The sequence below is a fragment of the Rhopalosiphum padi genome, chromosome 2 (genome assembly GCF_020882245.1).
Source record: "Rhopalosiphum padi isolate XX-2018 chromosome 2, ASM2088224v1, whole genome shotgun sequence".
NCBI classification, from domain to species: domain Eukaryota; kingdom Metazoa; phylum Arthropoda; class Insecta; order Hemiptera; family Aphididae; genus Rhopalosiphum; species Rhopalosiphum padi.
Window position 1 is genome coordinate 21,636,835 of NC_083598.1, and position 21,633 is coordinate 21,658,467.

General features: G+C 29.8%; 2 protein-coding genes across 2 annotated transcripts; one reads left to right on the plus strand and one right to left on the minus strand.

The window, feature by feature from the left end:
* The first annotated feature begins 272 nt into the window (after nucleotides 1–272).
* On the plus strand, nucleotides 273–3,727 carry LOC132919891 (negative elongation factor A-like). Its single transcript, XM_060981804.1, has 11 exons — nucleotides 273–432; nucleotides 493–727; nucleotides 791–974; nucleotides 1,057–1,142; nucleotides 1,666–1,831; nucleotides 1,903–2,082; nucleotides 2,144–2,368; nucleotides 2,684–2,754; nucleotides 2,919–3,020; nucleotides 3,093–3,192; nucleotides 3,259–3,727. Exons 2-11 carry the CDS (start codon nucleotides 518–520, stop codon nucleotides 3,504–3,506), a joined length of 1,572 nt encoding a protein of 523 aa, XP_060837787.1. The 5' UTR covers nucleotides 273–432; nucleotides 493–517; the 3' UTR covers nucleotides 3,507–3,727.
* LOC132919889 (beta-alanyl-bioamine nonribosomal peptide synthetase ebony) lies at nucleotides 3,629–21,633 on the minus strand. Its single transcript, XM_060981803.1, has 17 exons — nucleotides 21,392–21,633; nucleotides 15,541–15,684; nucleotides 13,925–14,206; nucleotides 13,491–13,664; nucleotides 10,964–11,196; nucleotides 10,123–10,221; nucleotides 9,076–9,283; nucleotides 8,518–8,685; nucleotides 8,134–8,342; nucleotides 7,392–7,493; nucleotides 7,200–7,284; nucleotides 6,518–6,733; nucleotides 5,587–5,743; nucleotides 4,477–4,602; nucleotides 4,255–4,395; nucleotides 4,009–4,192; nucleotides 3,629–3,906 (listed from the first exon to the last, which is right to left on the minus strand). The coding sequence occupies exons 2-17, from the start codon at nucleotides 15,671–15,673 to the stop codon at nucleotides 3,766–3,768; spliced, it is 2,658 nt and encodes an 885-aa protein (XP_060837786.1). The 5' UTR covers nucleotides 15,674–15,684; nucleotides 21,392–21,633; the 3' UTR covers nucleotides 3,629–3,765.

The following is a 21,633-nucleotide window of genomic DNA, read 5'->3' on the forward strand; positions in this document are numbered from 1 at the left end:
CACTGATATGTACATTTTATATCCCCATTTGTACACGTACACAAGTTTTTTATTGTTCTATGCTCGCAGTTTTCAATTTGTTGAGAAATAAATATATTACACACAATACAACTATAACATAATTTGTTCGAATACATTCTAGAGGTATAATATTCATCACATGTGCAATTATATTGTTATATAGTTTACGGTGTTTTTTAAGAACTCTCTAGTTTGGCTGTTTGGCAACACTGTAATCATTCAAGAGATAAAATATGTTGAGAATGATAAAATGATATAATTTTCGTGCAATTTTTTTCATTTTAAAAAGTAAATAAATAATAATGGTTTATTTTTGTTTAAAGTTACCTAAATCGTATTAATGTATAGTTTTTCCAACTGTCCTGCTACCAAAATTTATTTCATTGATGACGTGTTGTAGCAAAATCGTTTGTAAGTGTATTTACCGTTATTAGTTTTCTAGAATTTCAATTGGTTTTTGTTTGTACACAGTTTTACAGATTTCTATTAAAATATAATGGCAAGTGTCAGGGACAGCGACATTTCATTATGGTTGCACAATAAATTGGGCACCACCAGTGACACATGGATTAGTGGCTCGATATGTACACAATTAACGTCCGATGTGTTGCGCAATATAAAAGATTGCTTCCCCGATTTACAGACCCAAGTTAAACTCAAACTGTTACTATCATTTTTTCATATTCCAAGAAGAAATATTGCAGAAGTATTGATTTATTGGTTGTGTATTATGTGATTTTTTTCTAAACAATGTTTGTTTTATATATAGTGGCGAACAGAGCTCGAAGAGATCTTAGAAGTCGCATGTGTAGATAGTGAACAGTGGGTATCTATGTTAGCCGAAATGATGAAAACATTCCCATCGACCGGCAGTCTCAATGTTACAGAATTTTTTCATAATGAAGACAATAACAGAATATTCAATGATTTAATTACAGATTTAAAAAAATTAGGTATGCGTTTATACAATTCATCTTTAATTTAAATTTGAAAGCAAGTTATGATATTTATGTTATACATTTTATGTTTCTGTAGTACGAAAAAATATGGATTACACAATGTTGCCTTTAGAATGTCTTTATTTGAACAAAAATGCTCTAATTAATGTTGTAGGCCAACCGGTAAGTTATCGTAAATACAAATTATTAAATAAATATTAGTTCAATTTAGCATTTAACTATCAAATGGCATTATTATTAAGATAGTTGTCATTTGTCAGTGTTATTAATACAGTTACACAATTTATTTTATAATTTTAATGTGTCATTAATGTTAATTAAGAGACCAACAGTGATATAATTTTACACTATTTAATAGGATGCTAACCTATAATTAATGTAAAAAAATAGATTACATTGCTGGCTAATTTTTTTACATACTCGTAGTAGGTTTTAGATATTTATAGTATATCAATTGCATAAAAACATGATGCTACTGCCTGAAATCATAGTTAATGCCTACATTATAAGTTTTTACTCTTTACAACTTACTGTATTCAATTATTTTTTTATAAGTATTTCTCAAAACATATTTCTCCAGTTACTTGCTAAAATTATTTTTGCTTGCACCACTAAATCAATTTCAATTTTTTGAGTATTTATATCTTTTGATTAATTATGAATTGTATTTTTTTTTTGGCTGTAGCCTACTGCAATAAAACATTTTAATTTGAAAAGAAAACCTAAAGCAGCGGCTATTAAAGCTGAACTTTTACAAAAAGCTGCCGATGCTGCTAATCATATTAAGAAGCATGCAGCTCCAACTGTTCCAGTAAGATCGAGAGGCATGCCTCGTAAAATGACTGATACAAGTAATTTTTTATTAGTCTATACCTATAGGCTTATCAATATTATTCTTACTAAATATTTATTATATTTGTAGCTCCTTTAAAAGGCATACCAAGCCGCTCAATACCAAGTGGTGGATTCCGTTCTAATCCTATAAATAGCACTATGGCAACTCCCGCTAGACCAGGAGTGCGTAAAGACTGTGGTATTAAAATATTAGAAATAACTGAGCAACCTATAGGTTATGCTCAAGCTAAAAAGCGTAAGAAGGCTGGTAAGTTATTTTGTCAATTTAATTTTATTAAAGTTTATTAATAATTTATTGCTTCTTTCAGAAATGGAAGAAAACAAACGTCTTTTGGAAGCTAACAATGTATCAACTTCTGGAACAACTTGTCAGCCAATTACTAAAACTGAAGTTACATCTACAACACCAGACTATGCTGCTGGCTTAGCTCCTCTAAACCCACCAACTCCAGCACCATCTACACCTCAGCATGTACCTAGTTATATAGCGCCTGCTACGCCTATACCAGCAGAACCTTTAAATGAGCCTACAAGTATGTATAACTATAATAAAAATAATAATAACTTTATTTTCAAAGTATTTTTTTTTATTTCATGGTAAGTTATATTAAAGAGTATTGAAATTCCAAGCATATTAAATAAACAAAATACTCTTTTTTTATTTTATTAATATTTAGATAGTTATCAAAATAACTAATCTTATTAAACCATCTCTAATCAAACTACCTAAATAGTTCGATAATATTAACTTATAATTTTTCTTTTGATGAATTTTAATTATTTTAAAATAAGTTAACAGTTTTTTATTTTATTTATAAGATATTACTTTTTTATTTAATAATTTTTAGGTGTTTCAAGTGCTACTCAACCAGAAGCTGAATCTCCACCTGCTGCCCCTGCTGCATCAAAAGTTATTCATGTAAGCAGTTAATATTTTACTTAATGGATTTTATTTACATTTGCAATTCATTAAATACATTATAACCTTGCACAACTTTTAGATAGATATTTTATAGATAGTGAACAAAGCACATAATTTGTTGATTTAAAAAAAAATGTAATTTTTTTTGTATATAATTTTAGCCACCTATGGTACAAATGCAAGTGCGCTCACAAACTGCCCAAGTCGGAGTATCTACAACAACTACTTCAAATACTGCTGCTCCAACACAGCTTTCTCTAACGGTACACTTAAATTGTTTATCAAAAGTATAATATTGTTAATTTATTTCTATTTTAATCAAATTTTTTATACAGAGGAGTCAAATGGAAGAAGCACAGGACATGTTTAGAAATGCTAATAAAGTAACTCGTCCTGAAAAAGCATTAATATTAGGATTTATGGCAGGGAGTCGAGGTAATTAAAATTAAATTTTAAAAGAAATATATTTACATTTTTTCATTGCATTATTTGTTAATTTAGATAACCCGTGCCCTCAATTGGGCAGTCTAGTAACTGTTAAATTGAGTGAAGATCATGAGACTGTATTGCAAAATGATCACACCTTAGTTAACATGCTAGTTGAAACACACTTCCAAATGAATTATAATACAGGCGAATGGAAAAGAATAAAAAAATATATTGAGCTGGAAAGAACAAGTATGCCAGTAGCCAGTAGTCAACTCGCTGCATTAGCAGCTGCCGCCACTGCATTGCAAAATCAATCCTGACCTCACAATTTATGTCGACTGCTCCAAATTGACTTGATTGTTTTTTAGCTGCTTATTGTTAATTAATTTAAAAAAATACCATTTTTCCATCGTACAAAAAAGACATTTGTTTGTATCAAACAGTAAGTTTACATGATGTTTATTGAATGAGATGACATTTTTTTTTTTTTATACATAACAATCCTAAAATCTACAAACGAATAAATACATTACAAGACTAATGAACGTTATAAATAAATACACCCTAATTTTTTAACCTTTATTGTATAACTTTCCAACTACATATTGCTCTCTGGTCGTCTGGAGCTTCTCCGAATATTTTGTTACCATCAGGTGTTACATAATTATTAATCTGGTAATCATGAAGTATTTTATAACCGAATACGTTGGCTCCAAGTTGCTAAAAAAAAAATAATGCATATATATACATAATAAATAAATAATTTTAAAATGTATTTTTCCTATATTTAATAAATATATATTATCCTCCTTTCAATCTCACTTGTGTTAAAGGATTAGTGTTTGTTGTGAATATGCCTTCAAATCCATTGGTTTTTCCCAACTGTAAGACTTCTTGTTCCATGTAGGTTATGACTTCAACATTAGTTGGTGCGTCTAGGTTTTTGTCCGTGCCCATCATAAAACTATGCAATATACTGCCTTTAGTTTTAGGCAGATGATCTCTCCTGTTCAACGAAAATAGCATTATAATAGGAGTATAATAAATTATAATTTATCAGAAAAATACCTTATGGGACCTTCGAGGAATTCGAGGAACTCAAAAATCACTGTTAAACGGCCGTTAAACTCTATGTCAGGCTCGTCTAGAGCATCGAAATTTAACGCTGCTCCTATTAATCTATTGGACTCTTTGGATTGCACTACAAAACTATATAAATACACACATCGTTTTCGTTATTGCGTAATTATAAAAACTTTTGATATATCAAAAATATCGAGGCTCATTTACCTCAAATTTTTTTCCAGCAGTGGCTCCCATAGTAATTCAAGGACTTCGGTGTACTCGCTGTAGGGCACCTTTGGCACGATCCAGCTTTCGAGATCTGCTTTTTCGTAGAAACTGTCTGCAATTATCCTGCGAAAAATGAGTAGGTACACATAAGTTACCTATACAAGTATACAACCTTTACTTCCCTTAGACTTATCGTTTATATTCAGTAGAATCCGTTAAATTGGGACAAATTGGCATAGTCTTGAACGAATGTATTTAGGCAATTTAAATTCGTTTATTTGTGGCAAACTATCGGTTACAAGGGACAAAGATTAAAATGCCCAACTAGATATTCTATAACCTATATAGGTACCTACATTCATATTTTCTTATCGAAACTGTAGTCAAGTATCTAATCTTTTTATGGCTCAATTATATTTTATATATACGTATGTGTATGTAATAATTTTATTTTTATTAATTAATTCTTTTTCTCCTACTACCGCGTACTTCATTGATAGCTGAAATTAATTTCATGCATAATGGAAATGAAAATGACCCAAAAACTTCGTTAGACATTTGTGTAGACTTTGACCATAAGCAAAGTTTTAATAAATTATAACAAAGCAAAATGGACAATTTTCTGCAGCCAAACAAAGTATGAATTAACTATGAAGTGTGTAGGTATGTATTTTGTAAATAAAGTTTTATTGTGTATATGCACTTAAATAGTTTCAATTTATTAGTAGTTATTATACCTAGTTAATGGAGACATTGGGGACAAATAGGTTCCTGCTCAATGTAGATAATAACTCAATCAAGCGGATTCTACAATACATAAATGAAATGCTGTACGTTGGTATAACTTGGAAACGGATTGACTGATTGGGCTATTTTTCAAAGAAAAACATTCGTAATACTCGGAATATGGTTTTTACAGAAAAATAAACTATAAAATTAATTTGTTCGGAAAATTTGGCAAAAACTGAAAATGGTTTTTTGGATGAAATTTTTGTGCAAGTTTATGAGTGCCTATAAAGAATACCTAACTAATTAAATACTATAATAAGTATAATGTAATACATATTACATATTACATATTACATATTTTTCTCGGTATTTTCTTACTTGATCACATCATTTTTGTGCTTGGGTTCGAGCATTTGCCTGGTATATTTATCAGAGAGCCATTCTTCGTCGTTACAACATGCCTTTCGTTTACCACTAAACCTCATTTTGTTAATGACAATACCAAAATTGGGCGCTGTTATAAAATCACTGACAGCTATAAAAAATAAACACGCAGATATTAGTAATGCCGGTAAATATTTTCACTGTTTGAATTGCATTAGATATTTAAATAATATCAACATTTCGTGCGTACTTCACATTAACACGTTAGGTCGATGCATAAAAAAGGAACTGATTAAGATTTAAATTATTTAATAACAAAATAAAAGAGTTTTATATATAAGTAGATAACTTAATTATAAAATTAACTCATCATTTTTTAACTTAATTTTAAATCTTTAATAACCTAGACTATATCAGATTTTCTAATTTTTCTATGAACATATAACTTATAAGTACCTACCTATATCACACGTTTCGTAAATTATTTATTACATAATATTATAAACTAGCTTCCCGGGAACCCGAACAAACCAGCAGACATCTTAAGCGTGATTCGGACGTTTAAAAATTATAGTTAAGTTTGTTCCAACACGCGGTCAAATTATCATAGCCCATAGGTCTAACAGAAGCATGCACACTAGAGTCGCACAATAAGTCCAGAATAAACTTAATTTAAAGTCATCAGGTGTCTGGTGTCTCAATTGTGTGACTTATTTTTAAATGTTCTTTTTTTGTTTTTCTGATCCTACTTATAGTTTATTATAAATAAAAAAATTTTATTGTACGTTATTTCTACAGTTGTAGAAATCGAAATTTTTCAATAATAAAGATTATCTTTAATAAAATAAAAATATTTTAACTATGTAAATACTTATTGAAATTAAATCAATAAATATTATATTAACCAACTGCGTGATGCGCTCACCTATAAAATATCCTAGGTCGGCTAGTTTACTTATGGTGTAAATGGCGTTCAATGAGTTGCCACCGAGTGCGAAAAAGTTTGCGGCCGGCGAGATGTGTGACCGCAGCGAACTTCCTAGCACGCTGGATACGGTCTCGAACAGGTATTTAGCAGTTTCCATTTGGCTTGCATCGACACCAGTGTAGTCAATTTTCGATTTCTTGCAAATATCCGACACTGCACATTCAAAATATTTTATAAATTAAAAAAAACTCCAAAATATCACAATAATTATAAATATACACATAATATTATATAGGTCTACTACAGTGACGTATTTATTGATGCGCGAGTATGTGTGGTGGATGGGTATTTGGGTATATAGATACTTTTGTCCACTGCAGCAGGATTTTCGAACAAATTCATGTTAATTCAACGCGTTAATGTGCCTATTTACGGGCTTACGGTCGCCATATGACGGTCGTCATAAAAATTAATTTTTCAATTTATCAATTTATTAAAAATTGAAAAAATGTCATATTTTTCAAAGAATATAAGTAGGTACGTATAGATAATTTTATTGTTACTATATTTTGAAAGGCTTATTAAACCTAAGTACCTACCTACCTCCACAAACCCCACTAGGTATAATATATCCGTAAAAATTAAACTCAACAGTTGTCTTAGTGTCTCATACTCTTACCAGATATTTCCGAGTATTGACGCAATAATGTCTGTCGGTCGATTTTTCCGTTCACGAGATACGGCATAGATTCGATTGCAATCACCTAAATCAACAACGTGTAAGTAATGTAGATACTGTAATTAAAACTTTAATGTCGCTGACGTTGGTATCATGTACGCGTCAACGACATTTTCCATGATAGGCACGTACTTGCGGCAAAGCGTATTCCGGCAGTGTGTTTTTCAGCCGATCTTCTACGTCCGTGGCCGTCATTTTGGTGTTATTATCGAACACGACGAACGCCAACAGAGCCTATACATAAAATAAACAAAATGATTACCTTCGCATCATCGTTATTGATCGCCTTGAAGATCACTTTACGTTTTATTATACTATTACAGTGTCGTGTATACATTATACTAAATTAATTTACGCCAAACTAACAACGAATAGGTATTATACATTTAACTAAACGTGAATATTTATATAGTATTTCACTTTAATCGGAGTCTTACAAGCTATACAACTCGAAAATATATACCTATTATAAACAGATTTCGTTGTCATTTTGAAATGTTAGTGCAGATTAATGATTATAAAATAAAATTGTATAACTGTGCAATGATATTACCCATTCATAATATTATAAAATTTGCATTATTTTATATCTATCTATATAATATATGTATCTAATCAATTTATTAGAAGTTAAAACTGTAAATCAGAAATCTACGCTGCAGAGTGCAGATGATAAATGTTGTCCATTCATAAAGCAAACAGAACACTGGAAGTCATTCAAAACTTTTTTGAGACAACAGAAAATATTGATAAAAAGACATGAAATTTGAAAATTTCTCAAATTCTTTTACACGCATCTTGATTTTTTTTTTAGCTTATATTAGATTAGAAATATAAGAGTTAAATTAACTCAATATTCATATAGGTAATATACCTGTTCTGTTTCGCCAGGTTTGTAGCATTGTACGGTCAATTTGTCGATTCCCGAGTCCTGCAGTTGATGAATGGCGGTTTCGACTTCATTCAAATCGACTCGATGTCCTCTGACTTTGATTTGTGAATCGGTTCTGCCCTCATACAACAGCACGCCATTTACTACTTTTCCATAGTCTCCTGTCTGGTACATACGCTCCATGCCCATGCCTAAGTCATATGGACATAACGTTTTCTGTTATGACGATGCGTTTGTATAATTATAGGTAAATATAATATTATATTCTTTATATTATAATACATTATTTTAGTCAAAGTTTTGTTTGGTTATTTTGGATAAATATAATTTTGAAAAGTACATGCCACGGAGATATTAGTATATTACCTTGGTCGTATGGATGACAGTTTTTTACGAATCTGTGTGGGTCACGGTTGTTGACATAACCACTGGCCAAGTTCGCTCCGGCCACGTACAACTCACCCAAACATCCGGGTTCTACTGTCTGGCCTTTATTGTTCAATAAGTATAGGGTCGTATTGTCCACGGGAATGCCTTTAATACGACGATATAAATTATATAGTTGAATAGAAAGGTTATTATAAATTATTTTGGTGACTATAGTGCGATATTGGCGTATTTGTCCACATTTAAAAACTTTATAATGTTAAGGATTCTTCTATACATTTAAGTAGCTATTGGTTATTAGTCTATGTTTAATATAATTATATGTAAAACTATATGTAAATTAATTTAATTTAAGAAGTGCTGGTGTGTAAACTATATTATGCATTATATTATTGTATTATTTTCTAATAGATCATAGGTGAGCATGAGTGTAAGAACAAAAATAAATATAGTGAGACTTGGACTACGTTGTTTTTAAGTGCCCATGCCTCATAGTTAATGTAATGTTTGTATAGTGAGTAATGACTAATGACTTACCGATGGGAATTTTGTCACCAAAACACAAATCTTTGAATGATTTTATGGCATAGTATGACACGTCTGCCATGATTTCCGTACTTCCATAAAAGTTACACAGCGTATGACCAGAAAAAGTATCCAAAAATTGTTTGGCTAATGATACTGGTAGAGGTTCTCCGCTGCACACCCACAACTTCAAACTTGATAGAATTCCCCGTTCGTCGTTCTTAAACGAAAAGATTTATGTCTTAATGAATGGACTATATCAGCGTATCCCAAAGTGTGTTCCGCGGAACCTTAGGGTTCCATGGGACAATCTCAAGGGTTCCGCCAGATGTATGTGATTATTGAGAAAATTATTTTATATTATTAAAATTATTATTTTAAATTATTTAAAGAAGGGGGTTCCGTAAAACACAAATTATTTCTCAAGGGTGCCGTGGTCGTAAAAGTTTGGGAACCGCTGGACTATATAGTATGTAATTATTAGTTATTTTCAGCTTCCTACATCAATGGTAAATATATTATTATTTTAGTTATTTTTCATTGAAAAATAATTATAGATGAATATATTTTTTGATTTTGATGCAGTTATGTATAGTTAAAAAATAACATTGAGCATTGCAACAATTATACTTTATGATGTAAAAAGTTTTAATAACATTAAAACAATAGACGATAGACGAAGAAGATATTTGAATTTAGCACCCGCTTGGATACTAAAAGTGATAATTTTCTAATAAAAATAAGTAATTTTCGTGATTGGTTTAACTGGAAAAAAATAATAAAATTACCTATAGTGACTAGTGACAACTGATAAGTGTTATAGGTAATAGGTAATAATAAAATAATAATAATAGTTTAGGGATATAATACAATTTTAGCTAGGCGAACCTTGCAAGTTATAATTAAGTTTTGATTTGTTGGAAAGCAGTTAATCCTTTCGTTACATGAACAATTTTGCATGGATAAATGATGTTTTTATTATGAAGTAAATTCGACGAAAAAATAAAATCAATCATCAATTTACGTTCTAAAAAAAAAATCTACCAAAATAATACTTACTTGATTTATCATAGAAGATTGTTGTTCGTTGTTGTTAGAAATTCCCAAGTATAATAATATGGCACGTAATAGTGATGGTACCAATACTAAACGTTCAATCTAAAAACCAAGATGTTTTTGTTATAAATAAATATATTGGTATTCTATGAATAGTTAACTGTGGAAGAGAGAAGGATTTTTATTTGAAAAATACGCGAATATTTGGTGTTAAAGAGATAAAATGCATATTAAGTGAGAATGATAATATTCTTCTATATAATATAGAAGAATATACGACGGAAAACTTATCCCATTATTGAAAATTATTTTCCATACAAGGATATGTACCATAATAATTAATTTAAAAGCCGTATTTATATTTTATATACGCCATATCAATATCCAAAATAAGACTAAAGTGAAAACGTTTATGCCATGTAAATCTTGTAAAATCAAAAGATGAAATATATTTTAGACTTATAATCTATGCCAAATATTGAAGTATCATTATTATATATAATATTAATTATTATAGCTACCAGATAAAATTACTTGCGATCAATATATGTATAATTATATACTTTCCTGTTAAAATAAGATATTAAAAAAAAAATCAATACCTAACCGTTATTGCGTTATACTTGTTATATTTATCGAAATTCATTATGAGTAGATTTATATATTAATATCCAATATTACTTGTGTATGGTTATTTCGATCATGATAATATTATAGTAATGTAGTGGGTAGCACTATGGATGATTTATGATTTGTTTTAATCTAAATTTCTTATCGCCTACGTTCACAATTTTTCATTGTCCCTATTGACCGCTATATGTATACACCATGTGTTTTATTTTACCTTGTTTTCGTGAAGTATATTGATCAACCGTTCTGGATCTTTGGTAATGGCCTTGGGAATTACCATTAGGCATCTAGGTGCGTCATGTAACAATGGAGCCCAAATTTCTGCCACCGAATCCACGAATGTCAACGAAGTCTTGAAAACGCACGTATGTTCTGTATCACTGTAAGGGAACCGGTTCCATTGCCAGTTCAATCGATTGAAAATTACACAATGCGGAAGTCTCACGCCTGTAATATTATGCATTTCGTGTTAATATGTTTTCAGTTGTTTAAATAATTTAAGATATATGCATATATATATATAGTATAAAACTAGTTATGTTGGATTTTTAAACACGAATATAGGTACGTACTATGATACCGGACAATGCTCTTAAAAACGTTGAATTAATTTCAACCATAAATTACGATATCATCATATACTATCTACCTAACATTTAATTGAATATAATTTTAATGTGAATTTGTACGTGATATAAATAATATACAAGGTGCTTCACATAATATGCTCACCTCAATTTTTAGATATAATATTTTATACCATTACAAGACCATTTCTAAATGGTAAAAAATCTAAGGATTTAAAAATATGAACTCTAAGTTATCTAAAAGTTCCGAAAATAGGAATTTAAAAAAATGCATTTTCAATAAAAAAAAATACGATTACTGAACATTACAATTTTTATAAGTATCGATATCACTTAAAAACAATAATATTATTAGAAAAATAATTTAAATAAACTAAGTATTGGAGACATAATATATATATATTACAATCTGTTATATTTATTATTCATATCGGAATAGTAATAGTGAAAAGTGAACTGGAATACTGGAGAAATTTCGAGATTTGAATATGATGTATTGAGTTTTTGTTTTCTTAATGAGTTCTAAAAAAGCCTATTTCATAATAATTTTAGTGAAAAAAAATACAACTACTTCCTCCATTCACTGCAGGATCTCCTCAAAATGTAAATTGTATTAATTTAGTATATATTTCCTTTTAAATTTTATTGAAATGTATACGTTACTATTAAAATTTTTTAAATTAATGCAACAATATATAACTGGATAAATATATTAGCTTTTAACGAACATTAATTAATAATTTAACGTTAATAGAAAATCACAATAATCTATTGGGTGTGTACCATTCACATAATGTATACAGTATTTAGGTAATCATTATATTAAATGCATCTAATTAAATTCAATTAGTGTAACATGTATATGCGTAATAAAAATATTATACCTATATTATCTTATTAAAAACATATTTTTGTAGGAAATAAAAAAATAAATAATTATTTGCTGAACAAAAATATTGTCTTATGTCGAAACCAGTTTGATTTATTGTTATATATTACTAATAATAATATTCATAATAATTTGTGTTACTGAGCAGATAAACTTGGATAAGAAAAAAAGAAAAGAAAAAATTATATTATACACACGATTATAAAACTCAAAATAATGGTAAATGTATCCTTGAAGTTCATAAATCCTACATAATGAAACGAATAATAATAATTTTAATAGCCATGAAGAATGTTAGCGTAGAATATTAGAGTGTAATATTATAATAATATTATTTTAGATATTTTATCAAACAGGCAAACAGCTATTATAGTTTATTAATATGTACTTAGTTTGCCTATTCAAGACGCCGTCTAATAAATTATATCGACAAAATATTATACGCCTATTTTAGAAAATGTATAATAATCATTCTACATCTTAATCAATCATACCAATGGTATCAATAGTAAGTTTAAAAATAAATCTGTCGATATTTATTATTGATATATACATAATATTTTATGTTTTAAATTTCATATTTTTTTAAATAAATTATAATTTTAATCAATAAAAATTCAAATTTCTTTTTACAGTATTTACGACCTTGATGAATGTAAATAAATAAATATTTACTTATATTTATCATAATTTAATATATTTAGTGTTTAATAGAAACACTATGAAAATTTTTTTTTGAGTTATCAAGTTATAATAATTGTATTAATTTTGTATCCATTAATAATTGATAATTATTCACATCATATAATATTTGTCAGCGAAATATAGGTGAATGTTATAGGTGAATGATTCACCTATATTTCGCTGACAAATATAATATTTTTATTTATAAATTGCATCATTCTTTGATTAATATGCACAGACTTTGTAAGTAATGTTTGATTTGTAAGGTCCATAATAAATATAAGTACTATTTTTCGAAAAGGCGGATGCAGCTTCAGGCAATATTGCTCAGATAACTGGTTTACATTTTGAAAAATTATCTCCATGAGTAAAATATATGAGAATTATTATTCTTAATATTCTTTGTGTGTAAAACCGTTGGTATTTTAAGACTCTAGAAGAATTAAAAATTAATTGTACCGATTACCGAAAGATTTTTATGAAAAATTACAGATACAAATAATACATTTTGAAACCCGAAGGCCTTGAGGTGTCGAAATTTGTATGGAAGGTGGCCGTTAACCTATTGAAAATCTCATTACCTTTAGGCGTTCCTGTGCTGCCACTCGTGTAAATTATTGTTGCTGGTCTTCTACCATCAACGTAGCCTACTAGTGTTTCACGGTCCTCTAGGTTGGTTGCGGAAAGCGTAACAGACTGGCTCTTCAATTGTTTAAGGCTGTATACGATGTGAGACTTGTTGCCATAAACTTCGGCTATATAATAAAAGATAGTTAATAAAGCACAAGTCAATAAATGTATATAATATGAGCAGAGAAATAATGTCAAAAAAACAAAACCACTTCAATGGTTTAATTAATAATTATTCACAATTATTGTGATAAGTCAAAGGTGATAATAATGAATAATGATCGATAGTAATACGTTTTAACTTATATTCTGTGCACATATACTAGAATGGTTTTATTATACATAATACATACGTACATACAAGTATTATGTGTATATGAATTACCTTCGGGTGTACAGGTGATCACTAAACACGGCTTAGCCTCGTCAATTACGTGTTGGATCCGGTGTTGTGGCGCTGCTACGTCCAATGGCAAATAAGCTGCTCCAGCTTTCCAAATGGCCAACAGGGTAGCAATTAGTCCGTCACCCGGAGGAAGTTGAACGGCTACTACAAAGTCGCCGTCGTTGTTTTTAGGGCCAGCACGTGCGATGATTCCTCTGGCCAATTGATTAGATATGACATTTAGTTCCGTGAAGTTAAGCCGTACGGAAGGTTGTCCAAGTTCTGAAGACAAAAACCTCGTTAAGACATATAACAGATTATGACGCATTTTATTACATAATATAATACATATTAAAAACAAACATACGAAAATGTAGAATTGCGATGTTTAACACGGACATTGTGTCGTGATGAATTATTATAAATTAATAACTATTTACAATTTGAATATAATAATACTATTGTCGTCCTCGTCCACATTCAAAAAACAATATCACAACTTTGAGCATATTCTGCTCATTACTATCAGAAATTGTTTCTAAATTATGTTTTATGTGTTGTCCATATACTTATATATTTGCTATGTTTTTTCCAGGGCCTTGCACCCGAATTAACCCGAACCCCTAACACCCCTAAACACCCTTAAAAAATCAAACACCCGAAACCCATATAACCCGAATGATTCTGTTTTCATAACACCCGTATTAACCAAAACCCGAATAATTTTTTAATTTTTTCAATCTTCATGTGATATATCATTTTGTACGTATTTCTTGTGGCAATTTCAATTTTGTAGAGTTAAATAATTAATAATAATAATAACAGGGACAATCTTACAATCAATCATAGGTAAATTCAATAATTATTTACTTGAAAATAAAACCATTAAAATATTTTATAATTTAATTGATTCTAATTAAAGTATTAAATAAAATCGCCTAATACTAAATTATTTCTTATACCTATTTTATAATATAATTTATTACTTTATTACATTATTATTATAGTATATGAAAAAAATCTAAATATAGCTAATAGCATTATACAATTGACACGGTCTCAACAAAACTGAACGTATTGACAGTCGTGACCAAAATACCAAACGCTAATAATTAATAATACCTAGTATTATTACTTTATTAATGAAATAAGGTATTTTAACAACAGTTGTTTTAATCCAAACTACAAATGTTGCGAATTCGTTTAAAAAATGTATATTTTATTATAAATAACTTAAACACTTTTTTTTGGGGGGGGGGGAGAGGGGGGAGTCATCAAAAGCTATGATTTTTCCAGATAACTCAACACCCGTATTAACCAACATTAACCCGAATAATAACGGTTTTGAAAACCCAAATGTTTGTTTAGATTTTTTATTCCGGCGTTTGAACACCCGAATACATTCAGCACCCGAAACCCGAAACCCGAATAAATGATACGGGTGCTAAGCCCTGGTTTTTTCCTTTTACCGATTTCTAAAAGTCACATGGAAATTTTAAATATGCACTTTCATTAAACCTTTAAAATGCAAATATTGTTAAAATTCCAGTAAGTATTTGAGCGCTATTTTACTGTGTTTAAAATCAATATATTAAAACAAATCTCCATGTACATACCTCCGTGCATTACAGCCATGTGTTCTGGATAAACATTTTCGTTCCGTTCGAACAATCTATGCAGTTGGATGTCATTGTTTATCTGGACAGACGGTCCTTGGAGGATCGAAGATGCTGCTGGGTAAACGCCCATTTCTGCTTGTGCTGAAATAACCGGTAAGACAATCCGATAAGTTCGTATAATATATGAATAAATCAATAAACCATATGCAACAGTATAGCAAGTTGATCGAATTTAAAGTTAATATATATATCGCAAAATATTTTTCAGGACGATACTCGCTGTATATTAGTGTGTTTAACCACGAAGAACGATCGGAATTTAAATCTTGAGTTCAAACCGAACGAGTATATTTGACCAATCTGACCATGCATCTGGTAGACAAAGAAGAGGGGTCGTTTACATGGTCAGAGGATTATTTAACTAACATACAGTATGTTTGTATTTGACTGCGTTTTTGTGTCATGGCTTTTTATCTCACACAAATATATTTTTATTATTTTACATTCACTAAGCAGGTTACTGACATTATATTACATGTTTTTTATCATATTGTTTTATTATCGACAATAATTAGTCTTAATTTCAGCCTCGAAAAATATTGTTGTATATACTTAATACGAAAACGTATGTTTCTTAATAAAGAATTATACGAACGTCGCAGATATGTCAACGGGAGAATATTACGGTGCAATTGTAATATATTATAATTATTATATATTGTTATATCCCCGCGGGAGATTTAAAGTAAAAACATTGTTCGTGCAAAGATAATATTTTTGTATTATACGCGCGTAAATCACATTACAAACATAGTGGGTGCCATTCAAGTTTCTCGACGATTCGTATATAGGTACTATTAATGATCGTCTTCAAAGTTCAATAATAGAACCATTAGAACCTTACACAAAGCAATGTGGTTCGTCATGCAAAATCCTATATCGCAATTGTTCAAATCAAAGGATCGTTAATGTGACGGTGCGCAAATTCGAGACGATAACAATTCAATAATGGCGTACGTCCTTCGCCAAAAATTGAACACAACGCTCAAGTGTTAAATAAATATAATATTATTATTACAATGCGTATACAAGCCGATCTGAAACGATTCTCGAGCGTCTTGATGTTCATTTTAAGAATAATATAATACAGTCATCAATCATAATATTTATATCCACACAGCACGGTGGTGGTCAATGAATCATTCGAGCGCACATATATACTTCCGTGGAACTTATACATACCATATTATCGTCTACTGGTAAACACATTAATTCACTCAGAGTAGGCGTCATTTCATTGTGATGCCACGATGGTTGTGATATATCAGATATAGTATGGGACTTCCGTGGGGACGAAAAGTATTAAACAATTAAATTTGCACGTACGTATTCGTGACGAAATGTGCAGCGGTGAACCCAAGGCTGTGTTTAGAATCGTTGCTTCTCCGCAGGCACACAAATTATGTCATCCTTAAGTATGTAATTATTTATAAAGATCCTTCGAAATTTCTTGAAAATTGTTTATATTTTATTTATTTTTGTAATTGATTAATTAATCAAAGCCATTTAAAAATTAAATTTTTTTTTTTATAAATATTTTACCTCCCTCGAAACATGTAATTAGTGTTTGTCCATTCATTATTATCTCTTAAATATGATACTATAATAATATAAATAATTGATCGTTAATGTCTTATTAACATTTTCGGGACTGTTTTTCGCATTATTTACCGGGTGAAAGCCTTTTTCATATTTTTTTTTCGCTCGAACGTCCTTACGTCTAATGGAAACTATATGAGTGTGCGGTCATGCGCGTGGCACACATTCAAAAATCGTCGAGTCGCGTAGCAGTTATTATGAAATAGGTAAATGACCTTGAACTGTGGAAACCGTCTCACGGCTTACTACACCAACAACACTTTGTTATATATATATATATATATATATAAACGACATCCACATAATATTATTCTCTTTAATTCCCCCAAAAATCAACAAAAATACATAAATGCATATATTATTATTAATATAGTATATGCGCAATGACGCGTTTACACTCGTAAAAAATCAAGTACGTCCACCAAACAAGTACAAGGTAATTTTCCCCGAACCGTTAGGTAGCTTAAATCTAAGGGGTGGGTGTGAACTTGATGTTCAACGATGTATAGCTGTTATAATTTATTATGTGTAATAGATGTAATCGAGTTGTGTGATATAATTGTGTGAGTATGTGACGTAGGTATTAAAAGTTTAATCTTTAATTCCCGTCATGCATTAGAATAACAACGATCTAAAATATTTAAGCGTTATAACTTCTTACACCCAATTTGCGATAAATCGGAAGTAATAGATAGGTACTTATTTAATAAAAAATAACTATAGAAATTTAACTATGATATAGATACATATCACGATTCACGAGGTACGAATTATACAGTCAACATTGTTAATAAAAAATCCTAAAAAGAAAAATCTTAATTTCGTAAAATTACAACAACCCATTTATCCTGTTTGAACCCTTTTTTACATAATATGACACGACAACGTCTTCACGGGAGCGCACAGACACCGTATCTTTATTTTATATAGGTAATATTTCTAACGATAATCGCCAAGTGGTCAAAAAGTTCTATTTGAAAATAGCCGGACAAATTTCTGTGTACATATTTTGAGTCTGACAAAAAGTATATTACTACAAATTATTTAATACGCAAAATTAAAACATAGTTAAAGTTTAATGTTTATATGTTACCATAATATATCAATAACAACATATTCACGAACATAATAATAAGAAAATCGTAAAGAAAACAATACAATATAAATAATAATAATAAGCTACGTATTGTGTGTGTGTCGATGCGTGTGCGTCATGTGGTCGTGCAATTTCATTACAGATCGAATGACTATATTATATTTTATTATAATAATTATATTATATTATATACTATGAAATATTAACACATATCATATTTTATAAACTTTGTAGGTATACGACTTGTCGTCGTCACCTAACTTTTGCTGCCGCCGTCGCATTCTATACGATTTGGAAATTTGTGTAAAACAATATAATAATAATAATTTAATCACAACCGCCATCTCAATGCCAACCACGTATAAGATATAGACTCGTAATCGTATGACTTGGCAGCACGTTGACACCGCGCGCCGTCCCATTAGAAGTGATAACTTCTAAGGCCGCGTCGCGTCGCGTGCGTGACCCACTAGTAGTAGATGCCTACCTATCTGTGGGTAAATATACATTATTATAATACGAATAAGTATACGAAAAATGTACGATCGCCCATAAGTGCAGACTCCCTCGAGATCTGTGCAAATTCAACGAATCAAGTCGTATTTTATTAAGAGGATGTCATCATTAGCGCACTTAATTTGTTTTCTCTTTATTCGACCATCATAGCGAAATCGCGTTCAACAGAACCGACCTCGTGTTGTTCGCTATAGTTTTGGAGTTAATTGACCTATTATAAATCTTAAAATCAAGAATATTATCGATCTGTGGCTATCACTTTGGCTAATTTTAAAACGAGTATGGACATTTTTTCATTGTAACATTTAACATAATCATATACATAATAATTGGCATAAAAATTAAATTCCATTATTACATTAAATTATGCACTCTTCACACATTGTATTATAGTGTTGGTATACGCGGACGTATACACGCGTGTAGTACCGAAGTACTGCGGCAGGCCCGTGCGTCGGAATGGTGATTTTCAATATGATATCGTGGAATTACCAGCTTGTAATGACGGTGAAAGCAATATCGTTAGAATCGTATCGTACTCGACGTCACTGTATTATGAAAGAAAAATTAAAACGCGATTTGAGATCATTAATCGACGCGGTCCGTTAGTCGTTTATAAACTATAATAATATATCGTTAGTCTGTTAATGATGTGTCGAGTGCGTGTTAAAATATAATAATATAATACGGGTAATCGTCGTTTAGGATATTGTGATAAATGCTATTTATATTTGTGTAATTGGTAATAGTGTATTGAGTATAAATTTATCCTTTAAATATACGCGCACGTGTATTTAGTACAATATTATTGGTCCGCCGGCGGAAGACGAAAACGGTCAATCTCGGGCGATAGCCTTCGGGCGGGCCCAGCCACCGCATAAATCACCGGTCTTACAACAATACCGATATTGATTTTAATTAAATAACGAAGACCACGGTGTCGGTAGTAGGTATACTTTCCAAGTCCTTGTATCACGCGGAGTAGTGGACTCGTCAAACCACAAAAAAAAAAATTATCACCAACCAGATATACACGAATAAGTACGTTACGCGCGTGGATCATCAAATCTAATACGTCGTATCGAAGGCATTAACTATACTGAGAACAAAAGTCGATTGGATGTTAATTAATTATCTATCATTTATACATAATGATCTTTTGATATTCCTTGTTTCGTTTTTGTTCAACGATCATTGTAGAGCATATCTGACAACAGTAATAAAATAAATAGGTAATATAATTTTAACTGCTTATACTTGTAGGGTTTTCCTACGCATTACATATTATATGCATACTTGGTATAATAATTTATCATTTTAATAAATTTGGACACGAAAAAAGTTGAAAGTATCTATATTTTTATAATGATATTATAATCGCTTATATATTATGATTAGAATTTATACAGCTATTATTAATAATTAGTAATAATTAGTGTAACAATAACATTAATAACATTATTCTTTGGTTGTCTATGAACGTAAATATTCTACAATCTTTCTAAAAATTGTGTATCTATTAATTCTTGTTGAAAAAATTATTATATGTTTATATGAACCTGACGAATCAATTACATGTTATGTGTTGTTAGATTGTCGTAAAAACGTGCTGATTGACATATAATTGCACTTTATAGTTGATATTATATATTATAATAATTTGAGTACTTTACTGTCGATTACAATAACATAATGTCACACGAATAAAATGTGTACAATTGTATTTATTATTACCCGATAATTATAAACAAAAAAATGATGAGCATATTATTGTTTTTGTTCAAAAATTAGTGTGTTTGACTATTGCCTATTGGGATCAATTGTCTCAAATTTGAAAAGGATGATAACATACACCTGTGTATACTGTTTTGTAACTTTTTAAAGCTGGCTATAATATTTGAATATTAATACAACACTATACCTACCAATCTATATTTTTTTTAAACATCCCCTCGCTTAATTGTTACAACGGTGTCAATTTTTGATTTTCTTATGGTTATGCGTGATTTTTATTTTAAATTGTCTTCATAATTATTTTAATTATTATAAGATTGTTAAAGGTAATATTTAGCTAAAAATATAGAAAAAATTGTGACCATCCCCATTAATCTAGAGGTTAGGTTTAAAATTTAAATTATTACGATTAAACGGTTTATCAACAATTACTATTATAGTGTTAAGATTATGAGATTTGTGTTGTAGGCGTATTAAATGATTTTCTAAACTAAATTATATCTCAGAAAATTGAAAATTTACATTGTACGTTGGTATTTTAAAAATCAAGGGGAATAAGAGTAGAACATTTATGATAATTGTCTATAATATAATATATGGAATAACGATGTAATAAAATATATAAATAAGAGGTTAGACAATTCAGGAACGGGGAAAATACAATAAGAAGCAGTGAATACAGCATATAATAGAACACAAGTATATTATATATACAATATACACACGCATATATATGTATATATAGCATGTGTCATTTACATATTACAATGTAAAATAATATGTTTTCGATGTTATGACTTTATGATAGTTATATGAACCGATTGGTGCACTGTGAACACTTACTGTTTTTCAAGTGAACGCTGTTGGTTTCGGGGAGACTGGTTTCACGATATAATTACAGTAAAATGTTGAAAACAATTGTACTTTTAAAATCACAACAACAAAAAATGATCGATTTATATTTATTTATGCGTGCGTGTATATATATATATTATATGTTTATAAATGTATGTGTAATAAATAAAAACAACCCGGAACGATTTCAGCACCCGCGCCGACGTTAAATGTACCAATGGCCGTACGAT